General features: G+C 41.8%; 1 protein-coding gene across 5 annotated transcripts in view; it reads right to left on the bottom strand.

The window, feature by feature from the left end:
• Positions 1-23,681, bottom strand: part of CASK (calcium/calmodulin dependent serine protein kinase) — a 399,622-nt gene that overhangs the window by 275,017 nt on the left and 100,924 nt on the right. For all 5 annotated transcript variants that reach the window (XM_065423823.1, XM_065423824.1, XM_065423826.1 and 2 more), the window contains exon 2: positions 13,441-13,553. In XM_065423823.1, the coding sequence (XP_065279895.1) occupies positions 13,441-13,553 (113 nt within the window). The remainder of the gene's footprint in view (positions 1-13,440; positions 13,554-23,681) is intronic.

The raw sequence follows: 23,681 nt of genomic DNA, 5'->3' as shown, positions 1-23,681 counted from the left end.
CACAAATTTCATCTTCCGAGCCGGTATAAATCCATCAACTGAGCTATCTGGAAACAACTTCTGGATTGAAACCGCCACATTAACAGAATCCAAAAGCAAAGCAAAAGAACATGGTAAGAGAGAGGTCAGGGACCTTAAATATCAAAGCAGCATTACAGTTTTGAAAGATATGCTTCTTGTAGAAAGCCAGAGTTCCCTGGCATGGGGGGGAAAAAAAGCAGAGGAATAGCAGATGCTTTGTAAAAATAACTGGTATGGTTTAGATTTGCAAGTGAAGTAGAAGCCAAATACAATTTGAAATCCTATGCATAACATTTTGTCAGGGATTGTGCAATCTCTGCTTTTTTCCCCATCTTATGTAAGATGGGAAACTAATACTATTTACAGCATCCAATCAAATGTTGCTTTAAACTTTAAGGAAATTTTAAAAAGCCAGTCTCCACTGTAGACAAACTTATCCTTGTTTCCTCATTTTCAGAGACACTTCTATGTCCCTCACTAAAGATGGCAATTTACAAAGCACAAGTCAAATATTTTTATTACAACTACTGAGATATCATCTAAATGCCTGTCTTACCTAAACCAACAATACTTTCTCTTTAAAGTTCAACTGTTTTAAGTGCACTAAAATCTATTTCAAAACAATCCATGTAACCAAATTTTATGTGCCTCGGGGCTCCAGATAGGGTCAGTGATCCAAATTTGGGGTCACTTAGCCAAGGGAGTTCCCAAGACACAACTGCTAGATAAAAAGCAACTTTTTCTAACGTTGACACATTCTGATAACATTTTTGCATACAGACAGAGCTCAACCAGGATTCAGATCATCGCATCAAGGTCATGATTAAGGGTTACCTCAACAGAGTGCATAACACCTACCAGCCCTTTGCGGAAAATCAAATTAAAACATTATTTTTAAAGAGTTTGCTTCTCTAGTTAGGTGCGTGCCAAGCGGTTATAGGCTCACACACCTAATCATGAGCCTAATGGATTACATTGCATACACACACAGAGAAAACGAACTATCTGGAAAGCTACCTCTACATCAGAGGACCCGTGTGGCTCCACAGGTGAGGTACGGTCACTGAATCCAAGCACCATCCAGGCACTAAGTCACAATCCAACGCAGGGTGGAAATCTGAATTTAAAGTGGGGAAAAAAGAGGCATCTTGCTCCAACCTGACACTGATGGGTGGGGTTTTTTTTGGGGGGGAGGATATAATCAAATTATTTTTGTAAGACAAATTTAAATCATGTAAATGCTTGTTGACAGGGAAAGTGATACGTGGAGAGAAACTGGAGAGGAGGTATGGGGGTGAGTAGCAGGGGAACTAGAGGAAGATTGGGGCAGGGCAGCTTGTCAGCACCAGTCTCCTATACTGCATGTGTATGCCAGGATCTGGGGACCCCGTCCCTTTAGGGAGCTCTGAGACCTTCTCCCTGCCCTCCCATGTGAGCTGGGATCTGGGGGTCCTTGCCCCCAATTGGATTCTGAGTCCTTCTCCCTGTGTGGGTGCCAGGATCTGGGGGGGAGGATATAATCAAATTATTTTTGTAAGACAAATTTAAATCATGTAAATGCTTGTTGACAGGGAAAGTGATACGTGGAGAGAAACTGGAAAGGAGGTATGGGGGTGAGTAGCAGGGGAACTAGAGGAAGATTGGGGCAGGGCAGCTTGTCAGCACCAGTCTCCTATACTGCATGTGTATGCCAGGATCTGGGGACCCCGTCCCTTTAGGGAGCTCTGAGACCTTCTCCCTGCCCTCCCATGTGAGCTGGGATCTGGGGGTCCTTGCCCCCAATTGGATTCTGAGTCCTTCTCCCTGTGTGGGTGCCAGGATCTGGGGTGGAAACTAGGTCAAATTACAAAGGATGAATATAAACAAACAACACAAGTATGTAGGGATAAAATCAAAAAGGCCAAGGCACAAAACAAAATTAAACTAGCTAGAGACATGAAAGGTAACAAGAAAAACATCTACAAATACATTAGATTCAAGAGGAAAACCCAGGACAGAGTAGGCCCGTTACTCTACGAGGAGGGAAAAACAACAACAGAAAATGTGGAAACGGCAGGAATGCTAAATGACTTTGTTTCAGTTTTCCCAAAAAAGTTAGTAGCAATTGTACATCTACCTCAGTGAATGCCAGTGAAAATGCGGTAGTATCAGAGGCTAAAATAGGGAAAAAACAAGTTAAAAATTACTTAGACAAGTTAGATGTTTTCAAGTCACCAGGGCCTGATACAATACATCCTAGAATACTCAAGGAGCTGACTGAGGAGATATCTGAGCCATTAGAGATTATCTTCGAAAAATCATGGAAGACGGGCGAGATTCCAGAGGACTGGGAAAGGGCAAATATAGTGCCAATCTATAAAAAGGGGAATAAGGACAACATGGGGAATTACAGACCAAGCTTAACTTCAGTATCCAGAAAGATAATGGAGCAAATAATTAAGCAATCTATTTGCAGACACCTAGAAGATAATAAGGTGGTAAGTAACAGTCAGCATGGATTTGTCAAAAACAAATTGTTTCAAACCAACCTAATCGCTTTCTTTGACAGGGTAATAAGCTGTGGATAAGGGGAAGTGGTAGATGTGATATACTTTGACTTTACTAAGGCTTTTGATACTGTCTCGCATGACCTTCTCATAAACAAACTAGGGAAATACAACCTAGATGGAGCTACTATAAGGTGGATGCGTAACTGGTTAGAAAACCATTCTCAGAGAGTAGTTATCAGTGGTTCACAGAGAAACTTGAAAACAGGTGCTGTTTTCATCACTCTAACAGCAGCATATGATACGATATGGCACGCTGGCCTGCTCGTGAAGGTCCTGCTACCTTGGGTCACAGCTGTCGTTGAACTGTTCCTCCGTGATAGGCAGTTCAGAGTCCATATGGGGAAGAAGACAAGTGCTTGGAGACAACAGAGCAATGGGTTACTCCAGGGCTCTGTGCTTTCTCCAACCCTGTTCAATCTTCAGATCAATGACCTGCCAACAACGGAGTCACAAAAGTTCATTTACGCAGACATCTGTTGCAGTACCCAGGCCCAGATGTTTCACGAGCTTGATGCCATCTTAAACTGGGACATAGTAAAGTTAGCTGACTACTGTAAGACTTGGTGCCTCCAGCCAAGCATCATGAAAACAGTCTCCAGTTTGTTCCATTTTTATCACACCAGCGCAAACCGAGAACTGAATGTTTATCTGAATTGTCAGAGGTGAAGCATGAAGTAGAATCGGTCTATCTAGGTGTGACCTTAGAGCGCATACTGAGTTACCATGCCCACCTGAAGAAGACAGCAGCTAAAGTTAAGACGCATAACAATCTTTAGCAAACTGGCAGGTTCGTCATGGGGTGCCCGTGCTCCAACTCTGCAGACGTCAGCTCTTGCCACCTCGTATTCGGTGTCGGAGTACTGCGCACCAGTATGGAGTGGATCGTCACACACCAAACTGGTGGATACGCAGTTACATGGCGCCATTCGCATCATCTCCAGCACCCTGCATCCGACTCCACTTCCAGGGCTTCCAATTTTGAGCAATATTGCTCCTCCTTATATCAGACAAGAGGTTGCCACTGGAAAGCTACTGGAGAAAGTACGCGCCAAGCCAAGCCTGCCGCTGCACAATAACCTTTTAAAATACTTTAAATAGATAATACTTAGTCCTGCCATGAGTGAAGGGGCCTGGACTAGATGACCTCTCCCTTCCAGTCCTGTCAGGAATGGGCTAGATCAGAGGGTCTCAACCTTTTTCTTTCTGATGTAGTCCCAGAACTCTCCCCAACATGCTATAAAACTCGAAAGCCCACCTGTGCCACAAATGTTTTTCTGCATATCAAGTAGATTAAAAGTCAGGGCTGACATTAGGGGGTAGCAAGCAAGGCAATTGCCCAGAGCCACACGCCACAGTGAGCCCCTCAAAGTTAAGTTGCTCAGGATTTGGCTTCAGCCCCGGGCGGCGGAGCTCGGGCTTCAGCTTTCTGCCCTGAGCCCCAATGAGTCTAACGTCGGCCCTGCTCTCTGGTTTATTTTGGCAGACCCCCTGAAACCGCAAACCCTTGGTTGAAATCCACTGCTCTAGATAATACTTAGTCATTCCTTGAGTGCAGGGGACTGGACTAGAAGATCTCTCCAGGTCCCTTCCAGTCATAGGCACCAACTCCATAGGTGCTCCAGGACTGGACGACCCACAGGAAAAAAATAGTGGGTTCTCAGCACCCACCGGCAGCCCTGCCGATCAGCTCCTCCCCATCCCCCCCCAGCGCCTCCTGCCCACTGCAATCAGCTTTTCAGCACCATGCAGGAGGTGCTGGGGGAGAGAGGGAGGACGGCGGGGAGGGGGGCTGTAGGAAGAGGTGGGGGGGTGGAATAGGATGGCAAGGGGTGGGGTGGGGGTCGAGCACCCCCCAGGAACTCAGGAAGTTGGCGCCTTTGCATCCAATCCTACAATTCTATGATTCTCTCAAATCAAAAACTCCCCAGCACTGGGGCGGGGCGGGAATACCCACTGACATGAATGGAGTAGTTCACATGTCTCAGAGCTATTGCTTCAGGCTCTATTCATCTCCTTTGGGTATTCTCTTTCATCCAAGAACATCTGGTTTAGATGAATGGACCACTTAACACCTCTCTAAACTTGAAACTTTGAAGTTTGAAACCCACCTTGTGAAGAAGTCTGAGAATGAACTGTAAACATCTGGGACAAAATCTGCCTTGTCAAAGTCCCATTCCCCCCCTCCCCCAAAATTTATTTTATTAATTTACGAATGTAATCTGAGTACATCAAAATATTCAGAAGGCATGAAACTATTTGTGGGGGGGAAAAGAATTACATATGCAAAAGCTCACAGGGAGGGGAGGGGTGATTGGGGTGAAAGAGCAGGTGGGAATGGAAGGAGACAGGTTTGTATCTGCAGCACGGGATGGGGCATTACAGGAATGGGCAGTAGGTATTAAATGGGAGAGATTGAAGAATGTGAGGGGTAGCAGAGCAAGTTGGAGTTCTAGGGGTGGCAGGGACCTGCAAACCCTACCCCTCTGCAAGGGACTGAGCCACTCTCCCTGCCCCTCTGGTGTGAGCTAGGGAAGTGGGGAGTCAGAGACTGAAGGTAATGCAAATTTAAACATCTAAAATCCAGAAAAATAAATAGTTAAGATACATATCACCCCTGTGCAGGGTGGAGGGGCTGGCCAGAGTGTATGCGGGAGGGACCTGGTATAAGGGATAGACAGATGACTGCATGGACTTGCAACATAGCTGGATAAGCCTGTCTGAAACAAGACCAGGAGTCACAGGTGGGCATGGGTAGTGGGAGTGAGAGCCCAGCTCAAGGTAAATAACCAAGGAAATGAGTACACAGTAGCAGAGGATCTGAGACAGCAGGGAGCAACTTCTTATATGTTAACAGCTTCTAGGTGCCAACTAATAGCTTAATGGAATGGAAATGGGAAGGAGGGGGCTGGAAATGTTGGCGGGGGAGCTACAGGTTGCAAGGAATTGTGCGGCAGGAAGTGGAGAAGACTAACATTTTCTCACACACTTAAGCTTACGGTAAGCGCCATGTGATGAAACTGTCACGGTTTTGGGGGACACACCATGGATGAAACTTCTCTCGTCAGTCCTATTAGCAACTACACATTGCAAACATTTCCAGGCATGACCATTATCCCCATTCCACTATAACAAAACATACAGGAGGGGAAAGAAGCTCTTAGGAACCACATGGCAACTGTGTGAACTATTGGAAAGATCACTGGACTGACACTATTTATTTCTAGCTCTGCCACTGGCCTGATGGGTGACCTTGGTCAAGTCACTTCACCTCTGCATACCTCATTTTTCCATCTGTAAAATGGGAATAATCACAACGTTTGTTGAGATCTACTGATGAAAAATGCTGTATAAAAGTTGGGTCTTTTTGTTATTACCAAGCCACATTATCAACTGCAAAGCTACCGGAGAACTATAACTGTCTAAATGATCACTAACTCCTACAACACATTTCTTCCTGTTAAACACCCTCACACACCTCTAGGAAATTCCCTGACAAAAACCATTCATTAATGCAGAATTAAGGTTATCCAGAGATATCTCATGCCCTTCCAGAACGTCATGTTCAGCAAAACTCAAACGTCTAAAAACCGGGAAAGATCAGGTATACATCAATTCAATATGTTGGAAATTGAGAGGCACCTTATAGTCATTCCTCTCACTGATCAAAGCACAAGTCCCTACAGACAAGGCCATGACCATTCCTTGCATCAGCTAGTAGCTACTTGCTCAGTCTCATCTTCTTTGCAAAGAGACAAAAGCTATATATCTTCTAAACAGCCCTGTACTGAAGATGACAAAACAGTCTTATCACATCTGTAAAATGGGGATAATGATGTTAAACTTTGAGACCTACTGATGTAAGGTGCTATATAAAAGCTAGGTATTTTTGATAATTACTTAGCAACAGTAGCATTATCAATTGCAAACCTCTGTGAAAACTACAACTGCCTACATAATAATAATATGGAGATATCCTATCTCCTAGAACTGGAAGGGACCCCGAAAGGTCATTGAGTCCAGCCCCCTGCCTTCACTAGCAGGACCAAGTACTGATTTTTGCCCCAGATCCCTAAGTGGCCCCCTCAAGGATTGAACTCACAACCCTGGGTTTAGCAGGCCAATGTGCAAACCACTGAGCTATCCTCCCTCCCTGAGGTTACATGACCATTAACTCTACCAATAAACATTTCTTTTTCTGTTTAAAAAGAAAAAAATAGGAAATGGCATGGCAAAAATCTTTGTTAACACACAGTTAACATTGCCTATTGATAGCTCGTGCCTTTTCAGAACACACGGTTCAGCAAAACCCAAACTTCTCCAAACCAGGAAATACTAAGTTACGGCAAACATCCACCTAACCTTAACTGTGCCATTTTTGAGTGACGCCTCAAGCACCCATACCACACACACTCGCACTCTGCCTTTTCACCGTAATAGACAGGTGTTACCTGCACTTACCCCATTCTCAAACACTGAGCCTACTCCCCCAACATACCACATTTGTACAATACACCTCTACCCCGATATAACGCTGTCCTCGGGAGCCAAAAAATCTTACCGCGTTATAGGTGAAACCGCGTTATATCGAACTTGCTTTGATCTGCTGGAGTGCGCAGCCCCGCCTCCCCAGCACTGCTATACTGCGTTATATCCGAATTCGTGTTATATCGGGTAGAGGTGTATAATATAAAATTCTGTACTGAAATGATGCAGACTGGAACCTCAAGGTAAACATGCACCTCTTTCCTTTGAAAACTACACACATGGGGGGACACAGATGCAGATATTCTCCCATCACAATCATATCTGTAATGCTCCTAAACCTAATCCCCAGATCTCCTCCCATCACAATCACAATTCTTCCAATCAATTCCAGTTTATTGCTCCACCAGTAAATACAGTACACCTAACACAACGAATGCAGCTAGAGTGCATGCAGATAATTCCCAGTGGCTTAGGGTGACCAGATGTCCCAATTTTATAGGGACAATCCCAATATTCAGGGCTGTGTCTTATATGGGGGGAGGGATAGCTCAGTGGTTTGAGCATTGGCCTGCTAAACCCAGGGTTGTGAGTTCAATCCTTGAGGGGGCCACTTAGGGATCTGGGGCAAAAGCAGTACTTGGTCCTGCTAGTGAAGGCAGGGGGCTGGACTTGATGACCTTTCACGGTCCCTTCCAGTTCTAGGAGATGGGATATCTCCATTAATTTATTTATTTTTTATTTATTTATTTTATAGGCACCTATTATCCCCCCATCCCCATCCTGATTTTTCATACTTGCTATCTGGTCACCCTACAATGGCTACTGCAAGTTCCATGCAGTCAGAGTTAAGGACATGTGGGCTTTTACCTTAACTCTTTATTTCCTGGTTTGCAGAAGTTTGAGTTTTGCTGAACTTGACATTCTGGAAGGACAAGAGCTATCACTAGGTAACCTTAGTCTGCATTAAAGAAGTTTTTTTCCATTTAATAACATCCTAAAAGGTACTTCGTCACATTTCAATTTCCACTTAAAGCAATGGAGTAAAACAGTGGATTCAAAATTATTTCACATCATTTTATCTCCCTCAACACACAACTTCTAACAAATAATACTTAAATCTTACTTTATTTTAACACTATTTTCTGAAATAGTACATGTTCTGAAATTTTTTTCCTTTCTAAGCACTTGATCCAACTTCCATTAAAAGACAGAAAATGGAAAAATTCCAATTGATTTCAACATAAAATGGATTAGGCCTAAGTTCCCCATAAGCTGCACAGCGGTGCAGCCGCGCAAAAGCCTATTTAGTGCTGCCTGGGCACTTTGGGAACCTGCCCGGGGACCTGCCACAACCGGCCTTCCCCCAGCTCCCACCTAGCCCAGCCCCCAACCTGCCGCGGGAGGGGCGCCCCTCCCCTGGCCCCAACTCACCCTGCGGCTCAGACCCAGCCGCGGCCATATCGGGCCCAAGCGCAGCCAAGGCGGCATGGACCCAGCCACAGCCGGATCGAGCCCAGGCGCAGCCCCAGGCATGACCAGGGCGGTGTGGCCCAGGCCTGACCCTGGCACAGCGGGCGCAACGTGGCCTGACCCCCAGAGCAGCCCAGACCCAGCTGCAGCCAGGGCAGCATGGAGCAGCCCAGAACCAGGCGTGGCCTGGGCAGCCCCCCGAGCCCAGACCTGCTGGGGCCAAGGGAGGGGTGGCTATCCTGCAGCCCCAGTCCCAGAGCTCCTGCAGAGGGGACAGGCGCCTCTCCCCCCCAGCCCAGGTGCTGCTGCGAGGAGAGAGCACTGGGGAAGAGTCCTCTTTCCCTGCCGTATCCCCAGAGCACCCTCCTGCACCCCAAAGCCCTCATCCCCAGCCCCACCCCAAAGCCCACACCCCCAGCTGGAGCCCTCACCCCCCGCACCTAACCCTCTACCCCAGCCCTGAGCTCCCTCCCACAAGAATTCCTCGGCCCCATCCCCACCACATGAATTTTGTTGTGTGTACCAATATGAAGGTTATGTGTCACACATCACCTCCATATTGGTGCACATAACAAAATTCATTCCGCACATGGGTGGGAAAAATTAGATGGAACACTGGATTAGGCCCTTGAAAAGAAAAAAAGAAAAAATCCATGCAAGACACACGCAAAGTAAATGCACAAAACTGCCTTTCAAACGTAGACAAATTTTGTAGACAGTGTGTGTTATGATGGTGTCAGTCACCATTCAGGGTAAAGGCGCAAAATAATGTACATACACTGATTTCTCCTGCCAACAGGCTAAAGAAACTATTAGCATAAGCTTTAAAATCCTTACTTGAATAAGCAAGATTTTGCACACAACTGGAAAAGAAAAGAGAAGGAAGAATGCTACAGAAAGCGTGATGAGAGAAAAAAAAGAAAAAGAAAGGCATAGTAAAAGTTTCACATGAGGCATAAAAGTATCAGAAATAAGGACAACACTGTTCACATTTCTGTTTAACAACAATTTAGAGCATTACTATTAACAATTATCTGAAATTACATGGATTATTTTGGTATTTTTATTAGATTTTTAAAGACTTCACGAGTTTAATAAAGCATCGCTAATTTTTCACGTTTCCATGACAGAATGTTCTAGAAAGTACAGGATAACCTCATTTATATTGATATTTAAAAATATTCAAACTGTTTACATCTTCTCATATACATTTGTATATTGCAAAGGACAAAGAATACAAAGTGACAGCAATACTGCAGTAGTGTGTTATCATGCACAATACCCAGTGTTAATCCAGTAGAGTAGACCATGCAGCCACTTGAACACTGACAAGGTATCAATAGACTGTATTAGAGCTGATGAATTACAACATTACAGAAACTGATAAAACACAATACGCAAGACCGTGAACACTAAGGTTTAGCTCCAATAGAATTCAATCTATATTATATTTATTAGGTGTCAGACACCATTACAAGGCATTAAATGAAATTCTTCTTTCTGTTATTAAACCATTGTAAACACGTGTATAGCCACTAAGTAATTTTTTATGTCCATGTATTTAAGTGCCATACATATGGAGTGTACTTTTGGAAAGAACATCGCTGTAAATAGTTTTTTCCTTACAAGCCAGCAGTCACTCGGGCAATATGCTACAGCAGTTTATAATAGTAACAACTACTATTCAGAGACGATAGAATTTTTTCAAAGCTTGATTGTTTTTGTTAGAATAAAGTCATTTGCACTGCGAGAGAGAGAGAGAGAGAGAGATCTTTATGATTATAATTCTCCTGTAAAAATTCACTCCAGGCTGAAGCCTCTTATAGTAAGTACAACAGTAAGTTCACAATTTGCTGTCTTTTCTTTTAGTAAAGAGTTTTTAAATAAACAATCTTTTTGAAACACTGCAGTATTGTATCTCAGCTTTCTTAATAGAGAATATTAAGACCATATTCTCCAGGAGTTTGCATGTGAACTTTGGTACACCATATATTCCTGGGGGAATTCTGCACAATTTTTTTAAAAATTCTGCATATTTTATTTGCAAAATAACAATACAATCACTCCAGTTTCAGTTATTTTGGTAATTTATTTCAAAATACCTGTCAACAAGTATGTCAACAATACAGACAACAACAACAACAAGATTCCCCGAGGAGTAGATAAAGAATCCCTTACAACAAATTAATTCCAGTTGGGAGTAGCTGGAGGGGGCTGCCTGGGGCCCCCACAGCCCAGCCTCAGTGAGCACCCCCAGAGCCCACATCCCCCTCCCCCACCTGCCCAGACACCTATACCCCTAGAGCCTTTACTTCCCCCAGCTTTTTTAATGATCCACCGTGGGACATGATGTGCTGCAGCCCTCCCCTTCCACACCCTTTGCCAGAGCTGGGTCTCTCATGTCCTCCTCCCAACCCCGGGAGAATGAAGATCAAGCCAGACAGCGAGAGCGTGAAGCCTCCATCCCCACCAGGCTGGGCGTTCCACTCACTGCGAGCTGGACTCTGCAGAGTCCAGCGGCCCCTACTTGCATCCAGCAGCTCTGCAATGGTGCAGAATTTCCCCAGGAGTAATTAGCCCTAATAGCTCAGTCACCTGTGTGGCCAATGGTACTGCTACCAGAAAGCCTGCTTTGATGGAAAGAGTACATTAGCAAATGGCTTGAAAGGTGGGCTCATTAACCTTGCCAGTACAACATTTAGATCTCAAGGAGAGGGACGCTACTTTCATAGGGTCTTTAAGATATCTAGCTACCATATGGTGTGAAAATGTGGAATATCCATAACTGAAGGGTAGAGAGCTCAAATGGGCTGTGAGATGAACACTCAGGGAGCCATGGAGAGTCCAGAGTTCTTTAATAATAGAAGGTAGTCCAGTACGTTGGGTATTTGAGCTAGAGACTGAAATAACTAGCGTGCTTAGATAGTGAACCACTTTGCAAAATAAGTCTACCTTGTAGAGTCCTTTGTACTGTGGATAAGAATGTTGTGACATCAGTAGAGAGAACTTGTTCAACTGAGATATATTAGCCAGCATCCATGCCATGAGGTCCAGGGAGTATGAATCTATATAGCGTATCTTACCGTCTTTTTGACATAATACATCTGGCTGCAGAGGCAATGGTATTGGAGGCTGAAAGGAGTGACTCTTTAGATCTGAGACTCAGAACTGCTTCTGCTATGCTAGAGCTTTTATGATGATCCTGGGTGATTCCTGCCTGAGCTTCCTGAGAATGTTCAGGGTTAATGGAATTATAGGGTAAACACAACTCAGGCCCTGGAACCAGGGTATCATATATGCATTGGACACAATTCCCTCATTGGGTCTTCCTCTGGAACAAAGCTTTTGACACTTCCACAGTTTTCTCTGGTGGCAAAGAGATCTATAGTTGGATGACCCCCTGAGAAATATGTTTGGACAGTGTCCTTCACTGTCCATATGGTCATTTCTGAAGTGTCTGTTGAGGTGATCTTCTAGCACATTCTGTAATCCTGTGAGGTGTACTGCTTTCAATTCCAAGGAGGATACAAAAGTTCTACAGACATAAAGCTTCTTGACAGAGGGATGGAACTTGCTCACCTCATTTGTTTTCATAAAACATGGCTTTTGTATTGTCCATCGTGATTTGACTTGCCAATCTTTCAGAAGCAGGAGGAAAACCATGCATGCCCAACAAATAGCTCTTAGCTCCATAACATTTAGGTGAAGTAGTGTTTTCTGAGGAGTCTGCATACCTTATGTTTCAAGGTTGTTCAAATGGGCTTCCCAACAAAATGTGAAAGTTTCTATCACCAACATCTCTAAGGGACAGGCCCCATTCTGAAAGGAAAAAGGCACCTTGAGTGCCCTGCATTGAACAGAACAGCTACATTAAGGAGGGGGATGTTCTGAACTCCAGGTTTCAGCCAAACCAGCAAAATCCCAGTACCTGGAAATCCCTAAAAATAACACCCCTTTATTAGTGTTATCTCCAAACTAGCGTAAAAAGGAGAGCACTACTCTGACTATATCACTACATACACACACAACAATCAGAAAAGTTGCAGAGTGTGCAGAGAAGCAGACACTGCAGATGTTCCGTTTTACAGCCATAGGCAGTAAGAAGGAACGGAGGGATAGCTGGGCTTGCTCCACCCTTTACATCCTCGAATGTGTGTGGAGGGTAGAGTGGTGGTGCACAAGAGCATCCAGGGACACTGCCGTCCAATAGAATCCAATCTCATGCACATGAGCACCAGAAGTGCAATGCACATGGACAATCATTCAAAGAACACTATCGTCTTCCTTGGCCATGTGAAGACACTGAACTACTCATCCACCTAAAATAAAGTTACATCATTTTCAAATTTAATTCAGAAAAGGCTTAGTGGTTTGCCCTAAACCAGATTGGGTGAGGTAAGAATTTTGTTTTTAAAAATGTATGGGTTGGTGGTAATCTTTTATGTATAATCATCATCTTGGTAGAACTTTTGCCCCTTTTATGCTGAGGATTTTTCAGCACAGACAAGTTAATGGCTCATAAGGAATTACTTCCTAAATCCAGACTGCTGAAAAGAATATATAGATGGACATGCTTTTATTAGTTTATTTCCTTTCTGTACATCTTCTCCTGCTAACCAAAAGTACTTCCTCTCCAAAAGGATTCTAGGCAGGACTGAAGAGGTCTGAGACAACTTCTTTCCTAGTACATAGTCCTATAACCAGACAACCATGAAAACTACTAAAACTTGAGCAGATTTAGCAGGATGCACTCATTTCCAAGTTTCAGATGCAGGAAGTCTTTGGTTCAGACTTATGTGGAACACTGAACAAACAGGATCTTCAAAGTTAGCAATTAGGTACTGGAAGTCCGTCACAGAAAAAACAACTGTTTTACAAATAAACAGCAAGAATTTACTTAAAAGTCCTCCCTTACCTTCTGTACTTAATCCAGGACTTGAGGTGAATTTTGCTACATCGACAATCTTGACAGCAAACTGTTGCCCAGTTTCTCTGTTGATACATCGCCGCACAACACTGAATGGACCCCTAAAAATAAACAACAAAACAGTCAGATTTTCTGCATTAAAAGAATTACAAACTATTCCGTTCTCCTTTGTGTGTTTAGCTGTACAGTTCCATTATTTCCTAACACATGTAAGGTTACGTTTTTGGACCTCTAATTCCATGCGTAAGGTGTGTACCACTCATCCATGTTGCCCACCACAAAATGTAATTGCTACTAGAGTTTAATGTAAACAGCATTTTACAAAGTTCATAAATAATTTATTTCGTACAGTTTGCTTGTAAAGGATACAACTAATAGAATCCATACAAAATCATCATACTATTGCTAAAATGTAAGTGTAATTTGTTTATTATGATACAAAATACAGTAAGAAAAAAACTGCAAAATACCTTTATATTTATATTACCACATTTAATTCTAGAAAAATTTGTGAAATATATATTCTAATAGGCTCAAATTCTGCACCCATACTCATTCTATTGATTTCAGTGGGAATTTGCCTGATTAAAAAAAAGTTAATAAATTCTGACTGAGGAATCCAGGATATGACCGACTAAAAGTACGGTTTAATATAAAGAGAAAGAGTAAAAAATGCATTCAATTCTGTTATTTTTTAAATGCCGATTAAGAAACACTTAGAAAGGATAGTTTAAAATAGCCAAATCTACCAAAAATGTAAGTTAATCTTTCCACATACATCACCAGCCAGTGAATTTTAAACCAATACAGGAGACATGGGAAATTTCCATTACTACTCTATATTTTATTCTTTAAAGATCCATCATGGAACCAAAGAAGCTACATATAATAAAAGATTTATTAGTTTATCTAGTTTATACACCTAACAATACTGCATTTAATCTTGCAAAAACGATTTGCAGTTCAAAATACCTGTATGTGCCTTAATTTTTTCCAAAATCTACGTTCAGAATGATCGTATCCCTAAGAAATGCCACAATATATGGATGAGAGACAAGGTGGATGAGGTAATATCTTTTCTTGGACCAACTTCTGTTGGTGAGAGACACCACCTTTTCAGCTATACAGAGCTGTGTGTGGCTCAAAAACTTGTCTCTCTCACCAATAGAAGTTGCTCCAATAAAAGATATCGCACCCACCTTGTCTGTCTAATATCCTGGAACTGACATGGCTACAAATAAACACAACAATATACGGTTTATATTTACCTCGCTTCTACACAGATTTCTTTGAAAATTTATCCTTAAGTATCATATCCCAACTCACCCATTTTTGGAAGTCATTCTGTTAATATTAGGATTTAACTTTAACATTCTTAGCGCTAACATGCTATGCAACAAAATTCAACTTTAATTTGTAATATTTTCATATAAATTGCATCCTATAATGCTATAATGTTAGATAATGCAATTACCCACTACTGCTATTTAACTAGGTAAGTTACTAGGTACAGACATGAGAGAAAATGTTTCAGATAAGATTATGGGAACATAGGAAGGCAGTGGTCACAAAGAAGGTATATTTTATTTTATTTTTGTTGTTGCTGCTTCTTTAACAGTGATAACAAAGGGCAACGTATAAAGTTAAATTGGCACACACTAGAGAAAATTAGGCTAACATACCAGTTGACAAGGAAATTCACATTCAAGAAGTTTCTCTGAAAGATAAGGGAAGTAATTTAAAAAATATGGATGGAAGTTGTGCATGGAAGATTCGTGTTTTTCTGTTGACTGGAATAAAAGGCAGTGCTTAGTTTAAAGGATGAGTTTTCCCTTCTAGACAGAAAATTGCAAGTCAGGTTATTAATCTCTGACTCCTGAGACTACAAAGTGACAGCCTTTCTAGTTCTCAATAGAGACTTTTTAGGGGCAAAGGTGGAGAAAATAAGAAAAATAATTTCAGTTTAAATATGTTTATTTACTAACAGTTTTAATTTTAGTTTGATGTTCCTGTACATACAGGGTGATTTTTGGAATTTAATTATTCTTTTAATCCGGATTCCATTTTTGAATCCAGATTACTATTGTAAGGGTCTAAAATTTACATTTTACCCGTCTTTATAGTCTTTTATTTAAAACAGTAATAGTACTCTAAAAAAGGAAGAGGAGGGAGAGTATAGAGTCTAAAGTGAAAACCCCCTCCAAAATTGCACTGTCTGCCAGATGAATAGCTAGAGATAGAGACAGTCACACTGTTTTGTTTTTAAATAAATTACATGCTAAGGTCTCGATCCTGCAAACACATATGCATGTGTTTTACCTTACACATGTAAGGCCCACTGTGTGCAATGTAAAGTTAAGCATGTGCAAAAGTGTTTGCATGATCAAAGATCAAACAGGTAATTTTTTTCTCACTAATATCCAAGCTGTGTGCATAGGTATCCATATTTGGAATGTCCTATTACTTTTCAATATTTATTAAGGGAATATTTTAGCCACAATCAACATGTATATTTTTAAAAATTATTAAATGAAAAAGCCTAAGTATACAGGGATAAAAATATTTCACTCATAGATCCTTAGACAGAAATTCTACCAATGCAGTTGACCAGCCAGACACATTCCTTAATTAATACATTATGGAACTTAAATTTAACAGTCCTGTACCCTTTAGTAGTGAAGCCTTCTTTAGTGACTAAATATGCTAGACTGGAATTGTCTTTATTTTCACACTTGACAACCAGAGCTAATTTATGTATCAGGGTACAGGAACTACTTTTACAGCTGTGGTCAGCATTTTTCCAGAAGGCTAAATACACCTGTAGCATTATTCCAGAAGGGAAAGCACTTGGAGATTAATAATGTTTTAGTTTCATAATTAAACTGTCTTCAATGAAGAATGGAAATCTAGGTTTTAGAACTAGGCTTCTTTAGAAAAAAGGATGTGTTGAGGAATTCCAAAATGGTTATTTATTATTCATACTACAGTAACACCTAGCGGTCCCAATCACAGCTCAGGGACCATCGTGTTAAACATCGTATCAACTAACCTAAAAGACGGTCTCTGCAAAGCTTATGGTTTAATTAAATGGTTACCTAGTTTATTATATTCCAACATTGAAGGATGTACAGGAATTATATAGATTGTCTGCATTTTTCTACAGAGGCCTTAGATTTGTCCGCATGTGCATATTCCATAGGGAGCCATTTCTTTTGGCTACCTAATGCTCCAGCAGCACCAATGGGAAATTAAGGGTAATTACCTTTAGAATACTGCAGGATATATTTTGAATATACCATTTTAAGGCAAATAGGTTGGATGATACTAAACATTCATTAGTATTTTTTTGTTTTGTTTTAATTCAGTGGATGAAGTTCTACTCAGGAAAGTAAGCGTAATGACGCTTCCCCACAAGAGCTCTTCCACTAAAACACTGATATGCAACAGCTACTCTTCCTATTGGAGGGCTCTGCTCTAAAAATATTTGGGGGCCTAAATTTTCCAAGTCTCATCCTACAATCCAATCAGCCAATTTCTTGCTAATAAATGTCATGCTTCAGGGAATGATGAGACAATTATTAGAAAAAGTCAGGAAGTTTTCTATACATGGTATAGTACTGCCCAATTGTGCACATTAAGTAGCTATTCCACTTTCATCTGAAGGCCTGTCAGAGAACACCCAATTAAAGAGGACCTTTAGTTTATTCCACCTTGAGAGTTCATATATGAATTTGATGAGCCCAAACCCACAGCCTTGTGGGTAGCCTGGGAGGCTGTAAGACTGAGAGAGAGCACCCCCTGACAGAAAAGCCCCACTGCCTTATGGGTGAATTTGGGAAAACGTAGGGCTATAAGAGTAAACTGAGACAGAAAATGTGGAGTGGAGCCCAAAAGGCGGTCAGATACTAATATTTTAGTATCTTTCCAGCAACTCCTGCAGCGGATTGGGTACCAGATGTATTGGTTCTTCCTCTCCTCTGGATTTTACCGTTGACGCCGAGAGGGGGGTCCTGATGCATGGGCAACTCAGGGCCTACATATCAGCTGCCCAGGCTTGCGCCCTGGAGAGGTATTCCAGCTTCGCCTCACGCATTGACACAATACAGGAGGCAGCAGTCATCGGTTCTAAGCTCTTACTCAATTGGCATAGAGTTGAGTGCCAGGGGCTGTCTCCGACAGTGGGAGAGATCATCTTATTTCACTGGACAATCACCGCACGCCATAAAACTGGGCAGCCCCCAGACAATAAGGTGTTGTCCTGCCACAATCTGCCTGTTTCAATGGGTGCTTAGAGCTTAGAGTTTTATAACTTGACAAGTGGACTACAACCAATGCACCAGACAAATCAAGTAAAAGAAAGAAAACATCCGAAGAAGTGGGTTGTAGCCCACGAAAGCTTATGCTCTAATAAATTTGTTAGTCTCTAAGGTGCCACAAGTACTCCTGTTATTTTTGCGGATACAGACTAACACGGCTGCTACTCTGAAACCTATCCTTAAAGATAGGGTGCTGTCGTGTTTGCACCATAACAACTGGATTATCTGAGGACCTTCAACAGATCAATGATGCACGTAAAACTGCCATGATCAATGACGAGCTGAAACGACAATATGAATATTGCATCCCTCCAGGAAATACGGCTAGCATCAAGCGGATCTCTCAGAGAAAAAGACTACACATTTTTCTGGCAGGGGAAAAGCGCAGAAGAAACCTGAGAGCACGGAGTGGGATTTGCCATCAAGAACTCACTACTGAGGATGACTGAGCCACCTACAAATGGATCAGAGAGAGTTTTGGCACTATGCTTGTTCACATCTGAGGGCCCAGTCAACGTTCTGAGTGTGTATGCCCCAACACTCTCCTTATCTTCTGACATCAAGGACCAGTTCTATGACCAGTTGAACACCACCATCAGCAAGATTCCAAAACACGAATATGCTTTCCTGCTAGGGGACTTTAATGTAAGGGTGGAAGCTGTCTATTAGTATTACTGTAGCACTTAAGAGCTCCAGTCATGGACCAGCACCACTTTGTGATAGGCACTGTACAAACACAGAACAAAAAGTCCCGGCCCAAAACAGATTACCATCTAAATATAAGACAAGAGACAACAGAAGAGTACTGACAGACTGATGGGGGAATACAAGAAAACAAAGAATACTGGTAAGAATGATGTGTTCAGACCACAGCCTATCAAGTCTTGTGCACCCTAAGGGAAGCAAACAATTTGTATGCTGAAATATTTTGAAAAATCTAGGGCAAAACCAAGACAAATCAATTTGGAAGTTGGAAGAAATTCATGTTGTGAACCATGGAACTATAATAACCAGTACTCTGTAATGAAAGAAATTGAAAGAAGAATGTAAACAAGAGAAGTTCTGAAGCGCATTAACCCTAACCTCATTATATAATCTTCAAAAAGGCACTTTTGTAAGATAAAAATGGCTTCAATGGAATGAGAAACAAGTGGGTCACAAATGTTCCATCACAGCAGTCACACGGTGTTCAGTTCTCATAATGAAAAGGGGTACTGAGAGCATCATTAAAATCTTGATGTTTACTGCACTGCTATTTTTAACATACTTATGGTATTTACAGTATTTCCTATACTTAGGATAGGGAATACTACAGATGGCTCAGTAAATTTAACTACTGCATGAGAGAAATGTCAAGAACCTAATGGTGCCCACTATGCATTAACCTAAAGAAAGAACACTGAGAATGAGAGCATAAAAGTGTATGTCTTTAATATATCCTGAGATTAAAGCTACTATTTAACAACGCATTTCTTTCAGAACTTGATCTTACACATACTCTGTGTGTGTGTGTGTGTGTGTGTGTGTGTGTGTATACCCTCAAACAACTTGAATGTGCTGAGACAGCACAACAAATGCACATTTAATTTATTATGGAGGTGTTGGTCACGAAGTCTGAATCCGAAGTTTTCAATTTAAGGGGAGCTTTAAACTTTTATTTTTTATAAAAGCCTCATTAAAATAGCAATAAAAACACAAAGTATTCTTTGAGTACTACTGAATTTTTCATTGTGATTTGATAATTAGACTGATACAGAAAGGATAAGAGTTACAAGATTAACCTTTCTGAAGTTTTCCACTAGACTGTCTCACTTTTTGGCAGGTGGGGGGGTGAAGAGAAAGAAAATTATGCACTCTGGATTCTGTCCTTTGCTCCACATGAGCTGAGTTATAAATAGGCAGTACTTGTCTGTGGCTTAAGCTTTAACTTCCCCAAGTTGAACTGAAAGGAAATGCATCAATTTGAAGCTGCTGTATTTAGCAGCGACAGTGTAACACAGCCATTCGGGTAACTTCCCCACCAAATACCCCTGTAACTCTATCTGATCACTGGCCGCAGTTTGCTGCTCCAGGAGCTGCTGGAAGCGGCGGCCAGCACATCCCTCAGCCCGCGCCGCTTCCCGCAGCCCCCATTGGCCTGGAGCAATGAACAGTGGGAGCCGCAATCGGCCGAACCTGCGGACCCGGCAGGTAAACAAACTGGCCTGGCCCGCCAGGGGCTTTCCCTACACAAGCGGCGTCCCAAGTTTGGGAAACACTGCTCTAGGGAAAGGAGACCATGACTCATGAGTTTAAATCTCACCTCCACTGACTGTGGTTTATACTCCCGTGCAGCTAACCAACTTATTACTGACTACAAACATCAATCCCCAATCCTAGAACACAGTCAAGTATGAGTTGTCACTTCATTTTACAAGCAAGTTAACAAAGAGGTTATACAAAGTCACTGTAGGCAAAGTCAAGAACAGAACCCAGGACTAACATGATCATAGTACCTGAGTACCAGTCATGGACCAGCACCACTTTGTGGCATGCACTGTACAAACAGAACAAAAACTCCCTGCCCCATCTAAGTATAAGATGAGAGACAACAAATGGATAGACAGACCCATGAGGGATACAAAGAAACAATCATAATACTGGTGAGAAGGACAGTCTGTGGTCTCAGCCCATCATTCTATCAAGTTTTGTGTATCTTGATCCCAAATCTTAGCTATTCAACCACACCACCTTTTGGGTTACTCTGTCTTTAACCAGTAAACAACACTTGTCCTAGACGAGTCAAGGATAGAATCCCAAATTCCTGGCCTCCAGAATGCCATTGATGTCTAGTTATGTCACGCATTCACAAAGTGTGCACTGAGTCCTCTTCTGAACTGGGGGTCTGAAAGTCCAAGGTTTAAACCAGGGGTTCTCACACTGGGGGTTGGAACCCCTCAGGGGGTCACGAGGTTATTACATGGGGGGTCGTGAGCTGTCAACCTCCATCCCAAATCCCACTTTGCCTCCAGCATTTATAATGGTGTTAAATATATAAAAAAGTGTTTTTAATTTATAGGGGGGGGGGTCACACTCAGAGGCTTGCTATGTGAAAGGGGTCACCAGTAAAAAAGTTTGAGAGCCACTGGTTTAAACCCTCCTATTGACTCAAAGCAGGGGTAGGCAACCGATGGCACATGTGCCGAAGGCGGCACGCAAGCTGATTTTCAGCGGCACTCACACTGCCTGGGTCCTGGCCACCGGACCGGGGGGGGCTCTGCATTTTAATTTAAGCTTCTTAAACATTTTAAAAACCTTATTTACTTTACATACAACAACAGTTTAGTTATATATTATAGACTTATAGAAAGTGACCTTCTAAAAACGTTAAAATGTATTACTGGCACACAAAACCTTAAATTAGAGTGATTAAATGAAGACTCGGCACACCACTTCTGAAAGGTTGCCGACCCCTGACTCAAAGGGAGAGAGTTTGTTCTGGTTGCATGTGCCAGATTTTGATTTTCAAGAAGAATTAGCTTACTTTGTTCACACAATGAGAAAATATTTTTAACAGAGTCTTGTAGCTTAAGAACTATTACAATCTTTAAGTTATAGCATGACACAAAGATACCGGTATTTCACATTTCAATTGTCATCTCCCATTCTCCCCTAGCTGGCCCCATAGACTTACTCACTGAAGTACACCACCCCTACCTAAAAAAGCTAGGCAAAACTTGCAAAAAAATTCTTTTGTTACAGTTACATCAGAACATGTCCCACCAATTTAACATCTGACAACATGAAAATAAGTTAATATTAGAGACTTCTGACTTCCTTGTCACTTTCAAGTTCCCTAAACACTGCTGATAACCAGGTCAAACACGCCATAAGGCTTTCATTTCCACCTCCAACGGATACAGATACTAAAGAGACCAGGTCACTGATACAGAGCGATATGGATTAATTGGTAAACTGGGCACAAGCATATAATGTGTTTCAGCACAGACTAATGTACATTTCTACATCTGGGAACAAAGAATGTAGGCCATACATACAGAATGAGAAACTCTATCCTCAGAAGCACTGACTCTGGAAAAAAAACCCAATTTGGGGGTCATGGTGGAGAATCAGCTGATTGTGAGCTCCCATGTGACATTATGGCCAAAAGGGCTAATCATCCAATCCTTGGGGGAATTTTAAGAAGTAGAAAGGTTACATTAGCTCTGTATTTGGCACTAATATGACCATTGTTGGAATACTGTGTCCAGTTCTCATGTCCACAATTCAAAGACGACATTGATGATAATTGGAGAGGGTCCAGAGAAGAGCCATGAGAACAATAAAAGAATGGAAAACATGCCTTATAGCGAGAGACTCAAAGAGCTCAATGTATTTAGCTCAAAGGAAGGTTAAGGGATGACTTAAAAGCAGTCTGTAAATATCTACACAGGGAACAAATATTTGATAATGGGCTCTTTAATCTAGCAGACAAAGCTATAAATGCGATCCAATTGCTGGAAGCTGAAAACTAGACAAATTCAGACTGGAAGTAAGGCCTACATTTTTAACAGTGAGAATAATTAACCATCTTAACAACTTACCAAGAATTGTGGTGGATTCTCCATCACTGGCAATTTTTAAACCAAACTGGATTTTGGGGCAATTTCTATGGCCTGGTTATGCAGGAGGTCAGACTAGATGACCACAGTGGTCCCTTATAATCTATAAACATGAATCTTAAGCATCAGTTATCTTCTCCTCAATAGAATAGTGTTTATCCTGGCCCAGCCTCATTCTCTAGGATCTAGCCATTTTCTTCAATGTGAGTCCCGCAGCCCCCCTAACCACCCCCCACCCCCCAAAAAAAGTTTGTTTCAGCTAATTTTTATACTGTCCTCTCTACTTGTTTTAGCATGTATTAAAATATTAAATACTGGAACCAATCTGGCACTGTTGGAAACCTGCTAACATTGCTCATAAAAAAGAATCTTCTCTCAAAATGAATATATACAAAAATCAACTTCAGCTTTGTTAATCTGTTTCAGTAGCTAACTTGGTAACTTTCGCTTTCTTTTAACAAAGGATTTTTTCTTTAAAAATGGTATAAATTGTGACAACTAAAAAATAAGTAGATGTTTCAATGGATCAACCTTCAAAAGAGAGGTCTCATTTATACGGAAAAGTTCCTCCCCTTATTTTAGTGGAGACTAAATTATGAAGAAGCTGAAACATCATGATGGAACATATTCTTGATGTGCTACCTTTTTGTTTATTTTTGTTTTGCATTTAAAATTGAAAATCCGGATTTCTGTTCCAAAACCATTTTTGCAAAGGATATTGTGTCACAGTTCATTAAATCAACATACTGGAAAAATGTGACAGTAAAATCATGGAAGACAAACAAGTTGAATTATGAACTTTTCCAGTTTTTCAATGCCTGCATTTCTCTCCAGTTTGCTCAGCATCAACCATGCATTTTTAAAAAAAACTTAAACCACTTTGTACTGGTTTGGTCAAACCTTTGTAGTAGGCTGGGACTGAAAAAGTAAATATGTTTTTAAAGTACATCTGTATCGAAGGGCAGACACAAGTACAGAGTCAGAAGTCTGGGAACTCTATCATAGGCTAGGTCTACACTACCCGCCTGAATTGGCGGGTAGAAATCGATCTCTCAGGGATCGAATTATCGCGTCTCGTCGGGACGCGACAATCGATCCCCGAATCGACGCACTTACTCCACCAGCGGAGGTAGGAGTAAGCGCCGTCGACGGGGAGCCGCGGAGGTCGATTTTGCCGCCGTCCTCACAGCGGGGTAAGTCGGCTCCGATACGTCTAATTCAGCTACACTATTCGCGTAGCTGAATTTGCGTATCTTAAATCGACCCCCCTCCCCATAGTGAAGACCTGCCCATAGCTACTGGCAAGTGAGAG

Source organism: Emys orbicularis, chromosome 1 (assembly GCF_028017835.1).
Source record: "Emys orbicularis isolate rEmyOrb1 chromosome 1, rEmyOrb1.hap1, whole genome shotgun sequence".
Taxonomy (NCBI): Eukaryota; Metazoa; Chordata; order Testudines; family Emydidae; genus Emys; species Emys orbicularis.
The sequence above is the reverse complement of the archived record's forward strand: the minus strand, read 5'-3'. Positions and strand labels throughout refer to the sequence as shown.